The sequence below is a fragment of the Sipha flava genome, unplaced genomic scaffold (genome assembly GCF_003268045.1).
Source record: "Sipha flava isolate LNK unplaced genomic scaffold, YSA_version1 77_pilon_pilon, whole genome shotgun sequence".
In the NCBI taxonomy this organism is placed as follows: Eukaryota; Metazoa; Arthropoda; class Insecta; order Hemiptera; family Aphididae; genus Sipha; species Sipha flava.
In genome coordinates this window covers 724,121-748,603 of record NW_020273617.1, presented here as the reverse complement: position 1 = coordinate 748,603, position 24,483 = coordinate 724,121, and the positions used below count along the sequence as shown (strand labels likewise).

General features: G+C 29.7%; 1 protein-coding gene across 7 annotated transcripts in view; it reads right to left on the bottom strand.

Moving 5' to 3' along the window:
- Positions 1-2,310: 2,310 nt before the first annotated feature.
- LOC112692837 (octopamine receptor beta-2R-like) overlaps positions 2,311-24,483 on the bottom strand; it is a 186,934-nt gene continuing 164,761 nt past the window's right edge. For all 7 annotated transcript variants that reach the window (XM_025567645.1, XM_025567644.1, XM_025567648.1 and 4 more), the window contains 2 exons: positions 18,976-19,337; positions 2,311-4,528 (listed from right to left, as the gene is read on the bottom strand). In XM_025567645.1, coding sequence (XP_025423430.1) covers positions 4,207-4,528; positions 18,976-19,337 — 684 coding nt within the window. In that variant the 3' untranslated portion in view covers positions 2,311-4,206. The remainder of the gene's footprint in view (positions 4,529-18,975; positions 19,338-24,483) is intronic.

The window sequence follows — 24,483 nt, the reverse complement described above, 5'->3', positions numbered from 1 at the left end:
GCTATAATTAATAATAAATAGTAGTTAAAGTATACACACAATATTAATTAATATAGGCTTTAAATATAATTTTGTACATGTATATGACTATATAATAATATTGTTATAAATGTAGATATAAATAAATAGTAATTTCAATACTACTTTTACATTTTTTTTTTTTTTTTTTAGGACGTTCAGGTACAAAAATGTGTCTGCATCTAACATTAAGTCGTATGTAATATTATGACTATATACTATTACAGCGGTTAATAACCTTTTGTAGATCACGGACCTTTGATGAATGATTAATAACAATTGCGGTCTCTCTTACCAATTCTTTTTCGAATACATTTTCTTTTAAAAAAAAACTCTTGTTATTAAAACCAAAATTATAATAATTATTTTATATTATAAATTAAATTAATGGACACAATAAAACATACATATTTATAATTATTTTTATTACACTTGATTTTTCAGTTAATTTAAATTTTTAAATTTAATAATTTTAGTTTTCGTTTTTTTTTTTTTTTTAGTATTCATAATATTTAATTTTTATTAACTCAATGCGATGTTTGGTGTTATACTTGTGACACAAGTTTTTGAACATCGTACAAAGATAAAATCTATCTATTATCTAATAAAAAATATATGAAAAAAAAATATAATAATCCGACATTATTGTAAAATGCACTCATGTCACGTATTAACGTATGTTATGTGTAAGGGCTACCGCAAACTCGTGACATGAGTATTGCAGGCCCCTAAAGGTCGTGGACCACAGGTTAAGAATCGCTGTACTATTATAATGTAACATGACATTTTTGCTAATTATAATAATAATATAATTTAATATAATATAATATAATATAATATAATAGTAATAATAATAAAACATATATTTCAAATTAAACGAAATAATAATAATAAAGTATATACCTAAGTACATTTAAAATATGACTTTGTACATATAATCAAGTTTCTTCATATAAATATATGAAGGAACAGTATTTAATAACTTCGCTACAATACGATCAATAAAATCGATGAATATCTGTGAAATCCATTTAAAAGCGTTCATTTAATATGATAATATTCATATCTGCGATTATGATTCGTTTTATTATACAGAATCGCATCGTTTCCATACATTTATACTTTAGGTTTAATTTCTTATTAATACTTTTTTTTTTGCGTAAGCCCGAAGTCAACATAAATATATTAATATTTTTAATTTATTGCACGCACTTACATTTGGTCCAAATTCATATTATAGGTAAAAATAAATTATTTATATTATTAAAATGTCTAGTGCTTGAAATATTGGAACACTCGTATTCGTTAAAAATTAGGGATTGTTATTACTGGTATTGTATATTAATTTTGTACATTATGTGTTATCAAATTTTTTTTTGTTAAGAGTACATTGAACGTTAATATATTACATAATAATGTTAAAGGTAAATGGTTGTTGTAGTGTGACTTTGTATTCGATTTTCTTTGCAGCAAGTGTGCAAGTAATCATAAGAAATAATACGTTTTATCTATATATAAATAGAATAACGAATCGGATTTATTTTTCTTTATGTATTAATTAATTCATCTATTTTATTTTAGAAATATTGGTTTAAAACAACGAATCGGAGATTACAGAGGAAACTACGCACAGCCGGAAAAAAGTTAATTTGATTTTCATTCTTTAACCTCCTGTTGTTACATTATTTTCCAAAATAAGTATAAATAAATAATTAATATTAAATCATGGTGCCAAACGAATAGTCATTATTGTTTCATTAAATTTGTATTACATTATTTAAAAAGTTATAACGTCGAAATATTGCTACTATAATCTTATTCGTAATGTTACATATTTACAAATATATAATTATATCAAAACCAAAAAAAAAAAAAATATATATGATTATCAAAAACAAACGCAATCATTAATAATTTAAATTTTTAGTCTAATCCCAAAATTAGGAAAAAAAAAAGTTCAACAGTGTTATAGGTTAACAGTTATAATGTTCATACATATTATAATACTCGAAAAATGATCTACTTGCTGGTCTGCATTCAGATATCTACTGTATATTATAGATAACGATCGCGTGTAACAATATTGCTTTTTTCTTTTTTCAAAATCAATTTATTATCTAAGTATTATAAATTATTTTTACAATACATTTTTATTAATTTACTTTCATTGAAGTTTGCTGATATTATTTTCTTTTATGAAACATTTTACAATACATTTTTTTTTTACAAAATTACTTCAAAAAAATTAATGTTTTATTTTTTGCTACTATTACGAACATATACACCTTTAAAAAACAATAAAATAATTGATTAATTATTTTATTTAAACTTACCGCCGGGACCCCTTCGACCTATATTTTTTTCCCCGTTCACATTAATTTGTGTAAACAAACTGTAAATTGACCACCCGACACACCGTATAAACCATACTAAATAAATATTATTTAAACTATGCCTTGTTACGTGAAGTAGATAACATAAGTGAAACAATACTATGGTCGTCATATAAATTGATAATGCACAACAAGATAAATCTGTGGCTAGAAGAACGTTTTTTGTTTATAAAATATTGAATATTCTGGGTAATGTGAATATTTTCAACTAAGTATAACCGTCGACTATAATAGCCGAATAAACGGAAATATGTTATTATTTAAAATAGGGGAGCGTTTATGATTATAAAATGAACGTTCTTGTGAGATTCAAATAGCGAATCAAAAGTAAAATATCTTTACGTCTTTTTCGCGAGATATATTATACCACACAACGATAAATAATATGTCAACATAATATTGTTTGAAGTATAGAAAAACGGTTCGATGGTAAGTACAAAAACAACAATAATTCATAAAATATAAGTACTCGATTGGAATCGAGCTATGAAAAATATGTTGTGTTATAAAATACTCGTACTTACTGATTATCAAATAACATAGGAAAAAATTGTATAAAAGCAATAAATAAAAAACATGAGAATTGTATTGATATTCATGGTTTTGAATTTATTTTGACCTGTGCCTTTTTAATTCGCGAGTTATTATTTTTAGTCGGAGACGAAGAGAAAATATATTTTATTTTTAAACTGTATTAACTGTGTTAATGTAATGGACATGGATTTAGAAACGCTCAATTTCGAAAATAATACGGTATTATCTTTCATGTAGATGCCTTGGTCGGAACGAGATACGAGATCTAATTAAGTAAAAAAGTTAGCAAAACTGTAGTATTAGTGAAAATTGTTATTTAACAGGTACGAGAGTATACGTTTGGGTGTATTATGAGAAGTTGTGTTGAAATTATGTACCGTTAAAAATCGATTATTAACAACGTACACGACAAGTGCGTTGTTCGTATTGTTTAATATTGTTTACTGGATAAATATTTAGAACACTATATTATTCACATATGAATACATTGTACAATGTACAACTGTACTGTGTTGGTATGAAACACGTACGGTTATAGCGAAGATTTCGTCCGGTCTCGTTTACAAAAGTGCGATATTCGTGACGTGTGTGTGTGTGTTCGATTAAACACTCACCGGGACGGGGTTCGAACATAGGCGCAACTAGGGGGGTGCAATAGGGTTTTCAGCACCCTTAAAATGTAGCACTCCTGTTTTTAGATCTATATGATCCATAGCGATTACACGGTTAAATACTGTTTAATTTTGTTTTCAGCGAGTTCTGCACTCCCGATATTTGGGCTGTAGTAACGCCCATCGAAGACGCGTGAACAGTTCAGCGGTGTAAGGGTATGCAAGCAGAGATGAGTGGGTCGACCACGCGTACGTTGAACGGCTCGAGCGCAACTGTCGTCCCTTGCGGGCAACTGCAAAGAACGGGCGGACGCGTCAGCGCCGAGACAGTTCAACCCTCGTAACGGGGCCAGTACCGGTAGTACCCGCCCGCCGTCGGGTACGACACGGATCGTTTCTAATGGGCCCTACTGCGAACGCGTTCGTTCGCCGACAGAATCGAAATGAAAATCTCGAAAACCGGTCGCGCGAAAACGTGCGAAGACGATTCTTCGGGAGGAAACGCGCACGTGCACCGACCGACGGACGTGACGACAGGTTCGAAAGCAAACGCGAGTCGGGCGAACGGTCGATGGCACTGGGGAGGCGGCGGCGGGGGATGGGGGCGCTAGTCGGGCCTAGGGCCTGGGTCCGGGTGGTGGCGCGGCGGATCATAAGCTGCTGCCGAACTGGCTGGAACGTCGCCGGTCGCAGTGGTTCAGGTACGTCTCCGAGTAGACGCTGCGCGTGCGGTCGTCGTACCGGAGCGACGGCCGCCGCGCGTCCAGCGCCTCCAGGTCGGACGGCGGGCTCCGGCACAGGTTGCAGAACGCGCACTGCAGCGTGTTCTTGAACGCCTCCCGGAAGTCCCGGTTGAAGTACGCGTAGATCAACGGGTTGAGCGTCGAGTTGAAGTAACCGATCCAGAAGAACACGGCCACCACGGACGGCGATATGTTGCACGGCTCGCCGCACAGCGTCGTGATCACGTACCTGCGGGCACAACAAGCACACGCGCGGTTTCGGTGAAATCGAATTATGAAAATCAAAAAAAAAAAAAAAAAAAAAAAATCAAATCAAGTCAATTATATATGTATACATAAATGTACCGGCGGCGAACGCTGGGGGGGGGGGTTTGGGGTAACCACCTCCCCGAAATATCAGGAACAAAAAATGTATTATCTGACCTACAAATGTATTACTAATAAATTAAAAAAAAAAATTATTAGTTGCTTAAATGTTTCCCGTGGTTCGTAAATTGAAGTATACAATACAATTATTTATGAATATTTTTAATTTTTTCAAAAATTCCCCCGAATTTTTTTTTCTGCTTTCGCCCCTGAAATTTACATAAAATGAATTATTTCGTGTTTTCTTAAACATTTTTTTTTTTACAGTTAACAGGTGATCAGAACTGGAACCAAAATCAACTGGTTTCGAGAACCTTAACCGGAAACTATGTTTCAAAAATAAAATATGAAAAACCTTTATCTTAGTTATAAAACGGTTAATTTCGGTCGGTAGTAATATCTTGTTAGTCGCTTCGGAAAAAATTAAAGTCAATTTATAATTGTTTTTATTCTCGTGTGTTGTAAGTTGTAATTTGTAATACAAAAATATACACATATATGTATAGTTTATATATAGAAATTAATTAATCAATGCATAGTCTGAAGTATTATTATATATGTAATGTACGACCGATTTTGAAATAAAAATTCATCATCAGGTATAAAAAAATTTAATGATATCGATGCTCTATTATTATATAAATAAATATATTATTTTTTTCGACTTCGGCCATTAAGTCACATCCCATATATTAATACGTACTAACTGACCATTAAAAAAATAAAAAAAATATGATTACAGGTGTATGTTTATAATAAAGTATACAATAACTTTTTTAATTTATTTAATTTAAAAAAATGTATACGAGTTAGGGAATAAGAGCATCAAACAAACGTAAAAAAAATGATGACAAATGGATTTTATTATTGTTCTTTTTTTTTAAGTTTATAAATTACAATAATTATATCGTCTATTAAGCACAATTAATAATAATATTGATTCCAATTAGTAGTTTTAGTAAATGTTTTAGATTTTAAGGATAATGTAAGATTTTTTTTTTGTTAATGTGCTTTTTATTATTGAATACTGTCAATTGATAAAAACGCTACAATATATCCGTACAATATACAACAATTAAAATTTAACTTTTGTAGATATATTTTATTTTTTAGTTTTAATAATAGTGTATTAATTTGTTACTATATTCAAGCACTCGTAGCTTAGTAAAATATCAAAAAAGAAGGTGGTTGAAACATCAACATATTCAAAAAAATTAAGTTGTTAAAATGGCTCCGATCTTCAAGTTATGCCAAAAGTTTTTTTTTTTAAATTGCTTAGCAAAACATAAAAATGTAATAAAAATATGAACATTTTTAGTCATTGTCCATGCGAGTCAGATATGAAAGAAATAATTTGATTATCCACATTATTATCTAAGGTTGCACATATTCACAGGATATTGTATTTCATGAGACAAAATACATGAACGTCAAAAATGTCGACTCGATTCAAGCGTTTTCAAATTTCATGGAAGACCGATATGAGATCGAATTGCTTTTAAAAAATTTTATTAACCGTGTTGATAATAACGTTACAACTAAGTCATCGTCGATATAACGATACAATTTCACGAACCCCTTTTTAAGCGGTAGGTATATGTTTTAGTTTACACGGGTAATGAACAGATATCGAGAACATTACCACTGTTTTCGGTTAGTTTTAATGATATTACTGGTGGAAAAATATATGCTATCCATTCTGATTTCTAAATCTTTGACTTGCGACTAGCTTTAAAATACAGCCACCATAAATTGTGTACCATCAATTCATCGTAAGGAATTGACTAGGAGACAATTGACCGCAAACAATTGCTCACAAGTCAATTTATCGCAATTACAATTTACCGCACGATAATTAATCGCAGAAGCGAACATTAACAGATTCAAAATCGAATAATATATAGGGGGCAACGAGTCTCTTAAAAAAAATTTACCGAGATAGAGCAGCTAAAATAAAAAAAATATGTACCAATTATAACATTGATAGTATTGAATATTTTGCAGTAGATTTGTTTACGATCAATTGACGTATATCCGCCATAAACAATACAATTTCTTTTGCAATTCAGTCTCACATTTATTTTTATTTAAAGTTTTTCAATTAAACATATTATTGAACTATAAAGTAAACACTTGAACAAAACAATCACGTGGTATAGTTGTTGGCAGTAGATTTTAGGGGTATTTTAGAGTAAAATCGTACGATTGCTAAAGGGCAAAAAGTTTTTTTATGCACTAAAGGTTTTTTTCTTTTTTGTTAATATGTGGTAAAGATTTCATGCATCGTTTGATTCATACATTTGAATTAAATACTTTCGCCGGCGGCACAAAATAAACTTGCTTACATTCAAAAATCGCATTATTCCTCACCACATTTTCACACCAATTTCAAGTATAATCAGGTAGACTACAGTCCAAAATCGTCAGGAAAAATGTAGAAACTATACCACCTACATGGTTTTTCTTATGGAGCAAACAGAAGCACAAGTGAACAAGTAATGTAGAGTTTTACATTTAGTTAGGCTAGTATTTTCTAAAAAAAAATAGACAAGTGTTGGTATGAAAATAATTGATTTATCAGTTACATGATGTGATTGGCTTAAGTGTGAAAGAGCATCTTAAACATACACATATTATTATGTATTATTATTTATAACGATGCGTTAAACGGTTCGTCGTCGTTGCTTGGTAACGTTCTGATTTGATAAAGAGTGTACTCTTTAATAAAAACATTTTATTAACCTTAAATTTCTTTATACGTTCATTTTATCGTTTTGCGAAGTAATCAATGGCTTGGAAATTAACGTTAAAAAATACACACATTGAGTAATAATGAGATTTTTCGGATTACGAAAACATCGTTCGCCATTTCATTTTATTCGCCGCACTGATTAGTCATTCGGGTGAATATATTGTGTAGTAATTATAATATTTAATAATATTATAATATTCAACACTAAATATGTATAACTGGCATATTTTTAAATTTTTTATTTTTAAATGCTGCGTTAATAATATTTTTTAATAATTTTAAAAACCATTTATTCGTACGATGTTTCGAGAATAGACTTATAAGAATAATAAAAAAAATACGAATTCCAATACAGTCTTGTTGAATATTTATGGATTAAATAATATTTCAAAATTCCAAGTGTAAATAGTCATCGATAGGAGGAATATTTTAACTCGCAGCGTTCTAATCCAATGGGCGACCAAGAGTGTAGTTAAAATGAATTTTGAGCTTTCGAAAGTTTTATTAAATTCATGTCGTTAAGTGAAAATGTCTTTGAATATAATACGTGCGCTGTTAATATAAAACGATCCTTCCTGTCCAAAGTTGTCGGGCAATATTCCGTGACAGTGCGCACTAGAACGATATTCGTGAAGATAATACAAGCATTACGTCTAATGTACTAATATAATATACCGGCCGGAACACGGCATGTAATACGAAAAAAATATGTAACAAGACGGCCGACTGGTATATATGTGTATGGTTACACCGTCGACGTTTAAGTTTGAAAATTATTTCGCGCAAGTACTTGGTACAACGTGTTACACACAACAAAATGTTTTTCTGACGTACGGTTAGATTATATATTACACTTCCTACCCATCATAATATGATGTACTTCATTCGTATAAACCGGATGATGTGCTACAATATAACGTTGTTATTAATTTTCATTATTACGGTTTTGTAGAATATCCATCTCTCTCTTTATCTGTTGGACTCTCATTTTTTTTTCCTCGGCTCAGGCACTCATTCGCACGAATGAGAGAGTACGTTTTGGTTAAATTCAATTAGCTCGGTCTCGCCATAGCCGTAGGAGAGGCTAGAAGTGCACGGTCAACACATGAGTAAACCTAAGACGTGCTCATTGATTACACCACGACGTGTACGATCGTGTAAGACGTTTGCACCGTTAATGGAAATTATTGATTCAATGTTTGTGTGTGTGTGTATGTGTGTATGTCTGTGTTTTAAATCACATATCGAAATGAGAGATATACGAGTAAAATATTAAGTAAGCGATTGATATTTTAATATGAGACGCGCAGAAAATCTAAAAAAAATAATATGTTACTGTTAGTGTCAATTAAAATCGATTTTCTAGCAAATACCGATTTCCCGATGTACTTACTTTCGTTAAATACATAACGATCTACTGAATCCACATACCCTCCCCGTCACCGACAGAATACCGAAAAGGTTTTCGCATAAGTTTCACGACGACAACTGCAACCAGTGTTAGGACTAATTAGATAACATTATCTAAAAGTTAATTTAGATGATGTGGTAATTATATTTTATCATTTATCTAGATAAAGCCAGAATATCTTATGCTTACCTTTATGTTGTTTTTTTTTAACTATAGATAAAAGATATCAAATGATGGCAAACTGGTGGTTTATTTTTTTATTATAATTTAATTTCAGGTTTTATTCAAAAATTATTTTATTGTTTTATTTACACATTCTTGTCTATGTTAAGCTAATAATCGTTTTGATATAGAATAGTAATTGAAATTATGTGAACTGTGACAGGGTAATAATAACAATAATTTATTTACAATTAATATTATTTCTATTCGATAACAATCTATGTTCTTCAATCGGCTATTTGAACTATTTTCAATTTTGTATAGTGTTAAGTACTAAAGTATTGTACGCTTATTTTTATTTCTTTATTAAAATTATTTTTTTGAGGGAAAGAAAAAAAGTAATAGATGTAACAATTAGACGCATCGACTCGTTAGATTTACCCGTTCACTTGTATGAAATCAAAAATACCCTATAGAATCATAAGGCATAAATTGATAATAAAAAAAAAAAATAGCTAAGAATCATATTTTCAATGGTATTTTAAAGAATTATCTTTTATCTTAGATGAACCTCCGGTCATTATCCTTAATTTAGACACAATTTTTACTTATCTTTCCTAACTGTCCCGGTCTCCCCGAGTACCAAACCCACATCACTCAGTGACAAAATATGCGCGTTGCGTAAATACTTTACCGGCAAACAATGTTATTAGTTTTGTTACATTTCAAGTCCGGTCCCGATAACGCAGAAGTTTGTTCTCTACCATTCGGACGGTGCACGGGTAGGCACACCCGGTAAGTTCGTTATTGCCGTTAGGGTACTGCTTTTATTCGACTGCGTTTATTAACGATAATCAGATTCGCGACGCGGTCCAACTGCAAACGCGTTACCGAACGTAACGCGAAAACCGTGAACGCGTCGTCATCTGCTGATAGCATTCATTTATCGATGCCAAGGCCGTAGCCGGCGAAATATTTCAGGACAAGTGTTTTGTACGAAGCAGGTCTTATTATAATGGGCAGTACGACCCAAATTGAGTACTAGGAAAAATCAAAAGGGACTCTATGAATATCGACGGCACCTTACAAAAATATAATTTTCCTTATAGAACGATTGAATTTCTACTGAGTATTTCAAATTTGTGTAGTTCATAAATCCAACCTAGTACCTAATAAGTAATAGTTATGTAAGTCTACAATCTTTGCTACTTCTATAACTGATTAATCTATGAAATTTAAATTAAAACAGTGGTATAAGTATAATGGAAAAGATTCGTATTTTTTTTTTTTAATATTTTACCACGCGATGGTCAAAATTCTGAAACATCAATGTACAATTTATTTGGGGAGGGGATAAATATTATAAACCAAATAAATTTAATAAAATAAACTTTTCAGTGTATTTAGGCGGTAGGTAAAAATCCTTTGAATAAGCCCTGGTATAAAGTGTGACTACGTTTTTCGACTAGACAATGTTAACGTTCCGAATGTAGCCTTCGTTTGTAATCAATCGTTCGATTTCGTTCCGGGGAAAAACTTCGGGGGCTGAACCCTAAACCCCTCCCGCCAGCCACGGCCTTGGTTATTTCCGTGGTCGTTGTTACGATCGATTAACGGGGCCCGTTAGATTACGCGCCAAGTATATAAGTTTTATTGCGCCTCCCCGTACCGCGTTTCCGTTATTTGCGGTTGTTCTACGACCCCCCACTATACCCTGATCCGACCCCACACGGCATCGGTTTCGATGAATCTTATTACATTCGCCTGCAGTTCGCTACCGGATATCCCAACGCGGTATGTGCTCGTCGTCTTACCATGGGTTATCGCGTGTTCCGATGTGTTGGGTAACGATTTCATCGTGATCGTGCCGAAGGACGGGTAGGGTGGAAAAATAAATGTTTTTTCGCACACCCGCTCCAGAATTCGGTCGTGACCGGGGGTGCCGAGAGGTGAGCAACGTTTTTTCGAACGTTCCGATTTATCGATTATTATACTTAAGTAATACTAGTAAATATTGCAATATAACAGCGATTATTTCGGTTTGAATGAACACACGCATAATGCCCGGAGTGTAAACGAAAAGTGATCATTTATCAACATTGCTCAAAAAAATAATATTTCCTTTATTCTTTCATGCGAAATATTCGATAATAGGTCGTTTCGAAATATTTATCACACAAGAATATTATTGTTTAATGTTATAATAATGCTTTAATTTGTACGGTTATTGACCTGTTGTTAATATTATAATTGAATGATTAGACACACGATGTACAATAACGAACGGGAAAAACGTGAAAAAAATCATGAGAAGACAGCGACTGGTACAAGACAAAGGGAGCTAAGCAACGTTTTAATGCCAAGTAACACACTGTACACTGCAATATAACCATCCGACATTCAACCATCCGACAATTAGGCCATTCGATTTCACTCGCACTAGTATTCATTTGATAATTTATCAATATTATATTTATAATACATATGTAATTTAAAATGTTAATGCACATATATCGAATTGATATGTGAAATAGTTAATAAAAATCGTTTCTAGTTCCTGTGATCTTTCTGTTTTGGTTACACATCGTAGTGAGTGTTGACTGATTATGATAAATATTGAATACATTTACGCTATAAAACCGGCTCACATATCATTCCATCTTAATCACGCGATAATTATAATAATGTACATGGTACATAGATAAGTATATATAGATATATAGTAGCAAAATAATGGTATACCATGTGATTAACGAGGGTGTTTTCCGAGTCAGCAATAGTCAAGGAATGAGCTGTAGTCGCAGTGCGTAACGCAGCCGCCAACAACAATAAAAGAGTGAAACCCGATTTCTTTGGAGAACAGGCACAATTTCTCGTATTCCCAGCAAACCCCGCACCGTAATCACGTAGATCCCTCGATCCTTTCCAGACCACCTCGTCACGGATAATAATTGTTATGGACACCAGCCAACGCCCGTATATATAGACATCGACATGGGGTTCAATGCACCGGGGCCTCAATGCTGAGATTTCTTTATGACCTCAGATGAAGTTGGTAGCTTTTCTTAAGGGCTCAAAATAGAGTTTTAATATAAAGTTTTTCATAAGACATTGGTTTATTCATATCTACCAATATATCAATATAATATATATATATATATATGTTACCAGCAATATGGATAATCCGGTATTTTGCTAAATGCCTAGGCATTATATAAAATGCCAAAAATCACTCGGCAATATACATTATACGATCTTTGCCTAGGTATTATATTATTATTATTATTATATATTAAAATGCTTAGGCATTTTGCAAAATACCTGAATTATCCATATTGCCGGTAACATATATATATATAATAAAGAAATTAATATGAAAAATATTTATATACATATTTTTATTTTTATTTTTAGTAGAAAACTCTGATTCGAAATTCCACTTGGTTTTTCCAAGATCTAAATCCAACACATCATCTAACTACAGCCACGAAGAACCGTAACACAAGAAAATGCCAGCTTAATGTGAAGTACAATTCAAATCGAGCAATTATTACTCGTATTACCAATGCAAGCGATCATATGTGAAAAAAAAATTAAAAAAATCTTAAAGCTTTGACTTTATTGCCATTATTGGATTTATGTTAGGTAATTCAAAAACGTTTCATATTAACAATTAATTAAATTATAGGACCAAAATGTTTATTAATATATTGCATCTGGATAACATTGACTTTTTATCGATGTCAGTTCAAGTAGATACATGGCTTGGGCAAGAGGATATTATAATAGTAGTGTATATTTATTATATTAATAATTTATGAATCAATGAAATACTAAAAAAATAATTTTAAAATTTAATTATATTTAATCTTAAATAATTGGGTATTTTCAAACTTTCATGACACACAAAAAAGTGTGCGTGCACATGTTGTTTTAGAATTATTATTTCTAACATCAAACGATTTTATTTTCTATTTTTTTTTTTTTTTTAAGATGTCATACGTTTTGACAAACATTTTTTTTCATCTTTGTGTATCTTTAGTCATTAATTATAACAAAAAGCAAATAATAATTGTATCTTGAGACAAGATTTTTTTTCCTAGTGGAAAAAATGTATAAAGGGAAAATCTTCAAATTTGACATTTGTATAAAGAATTAAAATTCCACTAAATTAAAATTTTTATACTTTCAGAAAAAAAAAATCCTGAATATCGAAAATATTGAAAAAATAACTATTTTGTTTTGTCACTTAACCTATTTTGACCTCGTGTGTGTTTGTAATGTTTGAACTACATAATTATGACTATTTTTAATTTCTATATTTGATTACTGATCGCTATATACGAGTATCTAGAGTAAATTATATTAAATTAAATTCCTTTTACTACGTACAATTTAATAATAGTAGTTAAAATCCTTACAATTCATGCTTCAACTAAATTTCGTGTAATATTTAGGTTCAGATGATTGGACGATTAATTTTAATTCATATCAACAAAATATATTTATGTTATGATATTTGAAAAGCATCAATAATTTATCGACAGAAGGTTTTCGTTTGATACATGAACCTAATATGTAATAGACAAACTTATATTTGTGTATTGTCAACTTTTTATCATTATAGTCATTGTTCGTTTTTGTTTTACTCAATAGAAAACTATAATTATTTAATGTTTTGAAGACGGTCATAAATTTGTTTTTTTTTTCAAGAAGATTCCGTTCAAATATTCCTTAAATGTAAAATAATTTTATGATAGAAATCACTCTGAAAGGTTAGAGTTAAAAAACAGAATTGTTATTTGAAATAGATAAGACTTATTACACTGTATTTTTTTTAATGAGCTTTAAAATTAAAAAGTTAAATATTTATAAGAAACCGTATAAATTTTTTATTTTTTACATCAGATAAAAAAATACATTAATAATCAAGAAATTATTCATAAATTATTCAAGTAAGTACATTAATGTCTAATTTTCCTATTTTTTTTTTTCTAATTATTCAACGATCAAGGTGTATATTAGTATGTGGGAGTAAGGACATATATTTGTTTTAAGTTTGACAAAATATCATGAAAATCTATACCGTTATATCTTTGTACCTTTTAAAAATAAAAAAAATATTCTTTCTCATAATTATATAAATGAAAATAACTAAACGAATAAAAGTCCCATCATTTAACTAACATAAAAGTATATACTAACATATTTATATTAAAAATTTAATTTTTAATTAATTTTTTTAATTTAATTTTTTTTTCATACGGCCATACTTGAAGATTGAAATTTATTTTATTTTAATTTATCTAAGTATTAGATTAAACATGATTCACAAAAGTGTAGTAATAATATTGATCGTATAACGGGAAACTGTGAATAATTTAAAAGTGAATTCACAACTCGTTAAAATCAAATGTTTTTAAACCCAAAATAAAATATAAAATCTTACAATGTTTTAACATAATTGTTATATACCGTCAGTTTATATGTACAATAAATAAAATAAATGTATTGTTTCCCTTAAGATGTAATTATAAGATATTATTGGATTATTTATATTTTTTTTTCGTGTTTCTAACATTTCATTATTTTATTATATTATAATGGTAGTTATTGGGACGAATTTATTCTTTTCGACATTATATTTTACGATGCATCTCATTTTATCCTAATGGTATTCAACGTTTAAAATATAAATGAAACAAATATGTCTTATTGCCAAGAGTTTTGCTAAATTGTTATTCGAATTATCACGCAGGATGTCATACTCATCGTTGTCACCCAAATAGTTGTTAGCGAAACAATTGATATCATATAAACAATATACTATAAAATAACTTTATATTATATGAACGGTTTAACTAATAACGATGCATATTTAAACGTATTCATAATATTTCTATATTAATTTTTCTTATTTATGTTGTGTATAAGACATATTTGTATATTAATTCATCCGCGTATAGTGTGGATATTGATTCGTACACTTTTTTATTAGTTGATCCCATCCATTTATTTTTTAATCAAAAGTTATTAAAAGAAATGAACCATACGAAAATACGAATAGATCGTTGAGGAACCACTATACCACTAAGTTTTGTTTTATTTAAATAATGCGGTTTTTTAGTTCAATTGGCTAATATTTAAAAATGTTAATATAAAATCTTGAAAACTCAAAAATAGTAAGATAAATACTTTTTTTTAAACCCAGTGCGTCTAGTGAAATCCATCTGGAAAATAAAATAAAAAAATTTCCGTAGCCTAACATAGTATAAAAAAAATAATGATCATTGTGAGTTTAAAATAACTGTATTTACCTATGGATTAAACCTTGGGTTTCATGGATAAATTTAAATATTTTAAAAATAACATTTGAGAAAGTCTTAAACAGTTGTTATAATGAGAAGCAAAAGTCTCGCTTTTGTTACAGTTGACAGACTAATTCAGGGAAACCCTTGACATTTCTTTTGTAAAACAAAATGTTTTAGATGTTTCAATAATAATAATAAATAAAAAAATACAAGATAAAATAAAAACAATAACAATTATTAAAATCGTTTAGAGGACACATCGCAAAAGTCTGTAACACCATATCGAGAACAACATGACAAGACACGTCAAACCAAAATATACACTTTCTTATTATTGTTCGTTATTTTTTTTTTATTTTTACTATTTTTACTACCAAGAATAAAGCAATGAAAATTGTGAAGTTTAATACATACGCAAGAAAATATTATAATATCCTCTCGTTTTAGATGCAGTGGGTACAATATAATACCATTATAATCGTTTAGACACAACATATGGTGGTACTGCAGTGGGTAAAATTAAATATGTATAAAGTAACTATTAAGTTTAACTATTCCGATTTGTTAATATCAAAAACTAATTTAAATTGTTAAAATTGTTAATTAAAATTAAATCAAGACACGATTTGTATATTGTTCTTTATTCATGTTAATCTCAAAATGAACTTTTAACTAAAATGGACCCCGAATCAAATTTCACACAACTTAATTATAGAAATTTGCGGTAAACGTAGCAAATCTAACTCCTCGTCTAATCTTAACAATGCAGAAGATACGATTACTCCTTATATAAAACTATTTCATTAGATTTTATAATGTTTCATAGAAGGTAACTGTTTACCATTTCATATTTAATTTATCGAATCTCATTAAATTATCCATTGTATAACACGATCTGTTCGGATATGTTTTGCGTGATAGATTTTTTGGTGTCTTAAAATAATTTTTTGTTTTTGAATGATTAATTTACTAGAAAAGTTGTCTGCCTCCAGTTAATTATAATATACACCCACGTGTACATTTTGCATTGTAAGTTAAGATATATACGTTACTAGACTTAATCTGAATAATTATAATTATATTGCTCCGAAAAACAACGATGTGTTATTATTTATTTATCTCGTACACAGTTAATTAATTCAACGTGAATCTTGAGTTAAATTGTCTTAGAAATATGAAATAAAATATAAAATACAAAACAGTAATAAAGTGTATATTCGACAATGAATAAAAAAAAAAAAAATCCAGTTTGTAAAAAAAGATGGATTTTTTTACATATTCTCTTGAATTCATCGGGAAGATATATATATAAAAAAAAATATGCGTATGCTTAAAAGCGTTTCAAACGTACATTTCGTACATAATCGAATGGACAAATAATAAATACGAGAACAGAGTAAACCGTTGAAGATTCAATGGTCTTTGTGGAAGAATTGTTTTGTTTTCATTTTGTATACGTAATATAAATGTTAACGGACAAAAAAATTGGAGCTATATTGCTCATAATCAAAGTGCTAGGAAAAAAAAAAGAAAAAAAATGCAAATATGGAACAAATAAAATAAATATTTCAACATAATGAATTACATTTACTTTATTATAATACAGGTATAAAATTGTACACAGGATAGTAAGAATTTCTGCTTATTTGCGATTCAGAATTGAAATATACATCATAATATTATAAATATTAATAAATCTATTTAAAATCCGTATTTGCCAAATGTCTAGATTACTTAACAAAAATCCTGTTTTAAAATTAAATATTAAAATAAAAAACATAAAAAATAAAAACGTAAAATAATAAAACACCATTCTGTAAGTTAACATTTATAGTATATTATTTATCGTTGAAAAACTAATTTCATTATAACATATGATAACATAAATATTTTTATGAGAGAAATCTACTCTTTGACTTTAAAATATAAAAGTAATGTAATTCATCTTTTGACTAGAATCAACAAATTTAATGAAAATTGCATATTTCTTTAATAAGAAAACATTCATCCAAATAGTTTTTTAATTATTAGACAACCGATAATTAACCGAAATATTAAACGTTAATACAATAGTATTTTGGAATAAAAGAATAATTACAAAAATTATATACATATTTACATATAACAATAATAACTGAGTACCAGTTGGTCTTCTTACGTATAATATATGATATACCATTTGCATTTTTTTTAACATTGGAATATAGAATTTTTTATTATTATTTTGAACTAATGATATAAATGCTACAAATAATAAAAACAAAATAAAGTTATAATTAATTTTTTCAGATTAGTGTATTCTATAGATAACAAAATAATTTTCTTTGAGATCGCATCTTTATTAAAATGTCGGATAACCCGAAAAGAAAAACATGTTCATGAATATTCATAATTGGATTTTAACTGTACTAGCCAAAATTATACATTTGTGGAACTGAGGAAATTTTAAAACAAAAGTATAAATAAAATGTATTTACATATAAAAAGAAGCAAATTGTGCTCAATCAAAATATAAATTAATAATTCAAATAACTAAAAACCTTACTTAGTAGTTTTTAATGTCGCATTCATAAATATTTTGCAAAACATAATTATTTTGTTAGAGTAAACGTTCCTGAATTTTAATTTTATTTCGTTTAATATAGACATTTTCATCGCTCGGAATTGTCTTTAATATCGTTGACAGACAAAGGGTCGTCAAATAAAATCGTCGTTAAACGATAAAGAGTGGGTGGATAAAACCTAATAATGTTCATGATACTATATTATATTACTTGTGAATCATAACGATAACAATAACAGTATAACGATATAACAACAGTGATATGGAAAAGAAAAGATAAGTTGTATACCTGATGATGATATACGGGTCAGTGGGCAAGGTATCGGAGGTTTCGAACAGTTATAGCGAATGGCTTGTTATTTTATTATTTTAAGGGCTTTATTGGAAAACCACAAACGGTATGTTAATAACAACGGTTTGTATAACAGTACCTATATTATTTGGCTAACAGGAGATTCATCACACCGGGAAGGAGGAAGAAGGAAAGTGGTTAACGGTTAAATGCACGAAAAGCTGAGCATGAAAAACTCTCCCAAGGAATAATGTTTCGGGCTAAGATTCATCGCTGAAAATGTTCAAAGTTTTTATGGGCACATAAGAATAACCCGGAGAAAATCGATGGCAACCAGACCAAAATGTTGGTCGTGAGTTGTTCGGACTGTATTATACGAACGGTATCAGGCATACTAGACAGGTGCTTACTAGGAGCCTTACTTTTTTACGTCAATACAAATACACATGTTCACGGATATCGTGAACACGCGAATGTAACAAAACACATCACGTACAATCAATATACGTGAATTTATTAGTATCTAATATTAATCATTTTAATCGTACATTATTTACTTTTTGTATCATAATAAAAAAAATATGAGTCTTACAATAACAAATCGGTATTTCATATATAATGCACATATATATATTACATCGCATCATAATATTTGAAATTTACAAATTCACCGGTGTACGTTAGAATGTAATTTTTATTTGTTTTTTATTTTTATTTTGAATGATTAACGTCCGTTGGGCATAGAGTACAGTAATAAGTGACGATTACACGTGAACGATGTTATGAATTCACGTGAAATAACGAGCAACTGGTACTTACCACAGGAAGAAAGGCAACCAACAAACGATGAACGTGCCCATAATGATGCCCAATGTCCTGGCTGCCTTGTGCTCCCTCTTCATCTTGATGATATTCCTGTTGTCCCGGGATGGCGTCGAATGGTGATCGTTGGGCGCCAGCGTGGTCCTGGACGACGAACCGTTGGCCGCGCCGTTCGACCGCAGCTGGTTCTCCGCCATCTCCCGGTTGTAGTTTATCTGATGACCGCAACTAATCCTCGCATGGATCTGCTTCTCCTGCCGGTTCGCCTCTTTGAATATCGCGTGGTACGTGAACAGCATAATCGTGCACGGTATCCAAAACGATATCGAAGAGGACACGATCACGTACACCTTATTTACCTGGAACGGCAAGCGATAATGGTTTTCAATTTCGATAGTTACCATTTGAACGGGGTAGAGGGGACTAAGGCCCAAGGCCGTGTGCAGTAGCACTGTTCGTGTTGTTGCGCACCGCTTTTTCTCAGCTTTTATAAACTTTTATTCGGTCAATAGAGAATAATAAAGAAGACATTTACAGTGAAAAATTTCTTAAAAAACAATCTTCGGATTGATAAACAAAAAAAAAAAAACTCGGTCGATTTTAAAAAATCAGCACGTGTTCACTTAAAATCCTTTACGTCAACACTGAATGTAAAACCGACTATAAATGTTTTGGTCGCAGCAAGTTTTTGGATAGCTGTAGCGTCCCGACGTCCGAATGAAATATTTTGGTGCGTGGAATCAGATATGTAGAAGTAAAACACGCGAATTTTAGGCATTGGGGGACGCTGTGAGATTCGTAAACGATCATCAGTACACAATGGGCAGTCGTAATGTTCCGAAGTCGGTAAAAATAATATGACAGTGATTATGCCGCAAGATTACTCTACGGTCGATTGGAAACCACGACGGTTTTTGAAACGAATCTTTTCGATTTTTTGTTTTTTTTTTTTTTTTTCATTTTTTTGGCGAAAAATATTAGAGTTCGTCATTATTGATCATTACACAGCGACAGAAGAACGATTTATAATGAGTTCCGTTCGAAAACATCGGCAAACAACGATTGTAACCGGAATATTCCTGAATATTCAAATATTTATAAGTATTTTAAGTCAAAGTCATTACTCTTATTTAACTTTGAGCGCAGATCAAATACTGCAGCAGCTCAGTGGTTATCTGATGTAAATATAACGTTCAACGAAATTTTGATAAGCCGGAACCACAAACAATAATATTAATTATGCAAAATTTAATTTTATACGTTATACGCTTAAAAAATATTATATTGCGCATATTTTAAAATAGTTATTAAGAGTATTCGTTTTTTTTCGCACGATTATTCGCTAAAACATGTTTGACGATTCAGATATTTTAATTAAATAGACCAGTGCTTCTCGATATCGTCCCCCGATGGGCGGTGAAGGAGAACCAAGTGACGGTGAGCTCGTTTCGGGCGATAGGAAAGCGGTGAACTTTTTTTCATTCAATGCAACATACCAAGATTTATCTGTAATTGTTTTCCTTTTATTGATTTCTAAAATAAGTTCATGATTATGAAATATAAACTACATATATCAGAGGCAGTGCGTTATTATCTAACAACAAAAAAAAGAAATTGGCTAGACATCGTCAAAAAAGGAGACTTACAGCTTCATCTAAAAAATTTTGAACCAAACATAAAAAAAATTGGCTTTGAATGCATTTCACTAATCGATACATTTCAAAACAATTAAATTATATTTAAACATACATTTTACATTTTATTTTTATTATATTTACATTTATATCTATATTATTTATTATTCAATTATAAATATTTCATTTATTATATTTTAGTTTTTATTTTAATGAAGTGAAGGATGGGGGTGTTGAAAAAAAATTTTGCTTCTTAGGGAGGCGGTAGTTTGAAAAAGGTTGAGAAGCACTGAAATATACCAAAAAATCATAGGCATCAAACACTAATGTTTTCAACGTTAAGTTTTACTTTAGCCATTAATATTTTTTCGTTTTTATATCAAACCACGTGAAAAAAAAAAAAAGAAAAATAAAAGAAGAAAAATACTGAAATTGCTAGGAATTCAAAACGGCACAAAGCTATTTCACGAGACATTGTCTCTCGTGCATTTATTCCAGCGCAGTTCTATATATAATTAAACAAGCCTTTTGTCTGTTTTGTTTTCAGTTTTACTAATAACACTGTATGCGCGTGGATATCAGATCTGAACATTATGGCGCGTTCATTTTATTTATGACAGTATGGCATTTTATATTTATCAAATGTATAACACATGGTTTTATACGCACACACATCAAGTTTTCCGTTCCTATAGAGGGGTTAGGTATGTACATCAGATTATGAAACTTCAGTTTCTTCTAATTTCCGAGGGGATTCTTTATGTAATAATACAGTGAAATGAGATTATCATAACTTATTGAAATACACATTTTCGAGCTTTTGAAATTATTAATCATGACGAAATAAAATAAACAATAATACGTTGAGAAATGAATATCGACCTTAATAGTAATTTAAAATAATTATTTAGTGACGTATTTTATTACCATGATAAAATAATACAGTATCGATATGTTCGTAAATTTGATTCACTTAAATGTTACAATTTTTTTTTCTAAATCTATGCCATTATTTTGCATGTTATTTGCAAATATTTGCAAGTAAATTTTTTAGAATTTACAAGTTCAAACTTTCACCAAGGAACCAAATTAAATAGTTAAACAAAATTCACATAGCCCACACATTTTGATCTAGAACTTTGAAATCAGTACCAAATGAATGCATTTGATTATTAAGAATTCTCAAGTCAATTTATAGAATTTGCAAATCATTCAGTTGGTCAATAACTTTTGAAATTGTGATCTTTGACCTGAAAGTGTGAATTTGGTATCAACAAAAGTTAATGAATATAGTAAATATTTTCCCCCACTCTTTCTGATATTCAACAAATACTAGAGCAAAAGTATCTATTTAAAAAAAAAACATCTTAATTTATAACTGTTGATCGGTATTTCAACTATGGTACATTATAATAGTTATTAATATGTAAGGTACATTTTTTTTTAACATTTCTATTTATAAAAAAAAACTGAATGTCTATACAATGTAATTACTACTTTAGTGTCGAATGGCGATCTTTTATTGAAGCTTTATTATCAATTTATCAATTATATTTTAAATGATATTTTTTTTTTATATATACTCGTAATACTGCTAAACTATTCAATCGTTCTTGGCGTATTGTGATTCTTAAGTATGTTTTAAATCACCATAGATCTGAGAACATTTATTAAATGCAGTATTTGTTAGAATGGTTAAACAAATCTTAAATATATTTGAATAACATGGAAATATTTTCTAAATATCTATAGATTTACTATAATTTATCTTTTTTTATAATTGAATATCGTTGGAGATTTATAAATATTCTATTCATAATTATAATCTGTCTTGATAAATAATTTGATATTACAGTATAACTCCAATTATCCGAACATCAATCAACCGGACGTCCAATTAACTGGACGATAAAAAAAAAAAAGAACGGCACGTGCCAAGTGTACGTATTTGGGGATTGTAATGAAGAAAATATAAATGAGTGGTTGCTTATGGATACAAATGATCCTGGATATCAAATACTTTCAGATGATGAAATAATTCGTAGTTTATTCGAAAAAGTTAAAACTGAAGGAGACGATTTGACTGAAGGTGAAAATGGACCATTTCATTCTGAAGCTTCTGATGCATTGCATTTGGCGTTTAAATGGTTTGAGAGGCAAGAATATATGTATAACAAGTTTTCTCTAGTAACTGATATATAGAACTGTTATTAATTAGACATCATTCATAGAATCCAACAAACTTTAATAATTTTCTTTGAATTTAGTGTAAATACACTTTATTACTGTATATATAACTAAAAAAAATACATTTATACGAAAATGTTCTTAAATAGTCTGTATTATTTATTTTTTCTATTACCTAATCTGACTAACCGAACAGATATTATTCGTGGTATTTTAGGCTCACTAAAACCATTATTTTCTAAAACAATAGCGGCTTCATCCCATATTTTTTAAAATTATCATCTGTTCTTAATTCTTTTAAACTTCTTGTAGTTTTTAAAACTATTTATCTTACTAATTTTTGTTAATCATTAGTTTTCATTGTTACTCACCTTCAACGTTTCAGGTAAAATAACGCTATACCAACTTCAAAAACTTACAGGAGCAAACCCAATACCTTGTAAATTCTAAAAATAGACTAGCAAATTTGCGCAAATCAATAGCATTCGTTTGGTACTGATTTTATAATTCTAGGTCAAAATGAATGGACAACATGAAGTTAGCCCAATTTTTAATCTTTTGGTTTCACGGTGAAAGTTTGAACATATAAATTCTAAAAATTGACAATCAAATACTAACAAATAACTTGCAAAATAATGGCACACATAAAAAAAAAATACAATGCTTATGTGGGCCAACTTCACGAATGTATTATCATGATTATAATGTATTAATGTAATAATTTAATCTTACTGTTGCCAGGAGGTCGTAGAAAGGAAAACGCTTGTTTTTTTTTTTATAAAACTACGATGTATAAGGTATATTCAATTTGATTTTCTTTATATTTAAATTATTTTATAATTTATATCTTCATACATAGTTCACTTATTTAATTTCTGATCTAAAACGCTATTTTCTGTATAACTGTACTTACATTACAAACTTGAATTGCATTAGAATTGAAACAGCTGAATTCACATATTGCTCATTTCAAACATACATTTCGAGTGCGTTTCATTCAAATTTAAAAAGATGTAACCTGTATTCACACGAGTATAAAGGCAGGTAGAACATTTACATATATTTTGATTTACTTGCTATTGTTTTAATGCACTCGAGTGAAATATATACATCTAATAACGCATTTAATCTACATATTATAGATGCTTATAAATATATTCGAAAATCGTCGTATAAATCAAAGTTACGCGTAAATAAATAGCACCGACTCTACAAGGTCATAAAATATGCAGTTCTGATAGTGAGAAGGAAGTATAAAAAGGTTTAAGGAATCAAACATTATAGTTTTATATAATTTGCCGCCGCATGAAAACATTTTCTGAGCTATCAACTCATTGTTTCTCAAAACTGAATAGTGTTGTATGAACAATTTCCTTGGATCCAAGTGTACAAATCATGATAATATCACGTAAAATATGAACTTTTTTGAAACTATAATTTTAAAAAACTTACGTAAACGAGGCTAAAATATCGAATCGAATCGGATTGAACTTTTCAAACGACTGGAAGTTGCTCACTCGTAATAAGAGTTAAGTTGTAATTATTCAATCTGCGTTTATAAATATAATAAAATGCCAATGTCATCTGCCTCGGTACAACAATATGATTATTATTAAAATCTATTAAATTATAAAGCGTACCGACTGCATAAATGGGTTTGATTAAGTTTTTACTTAGTTATTTG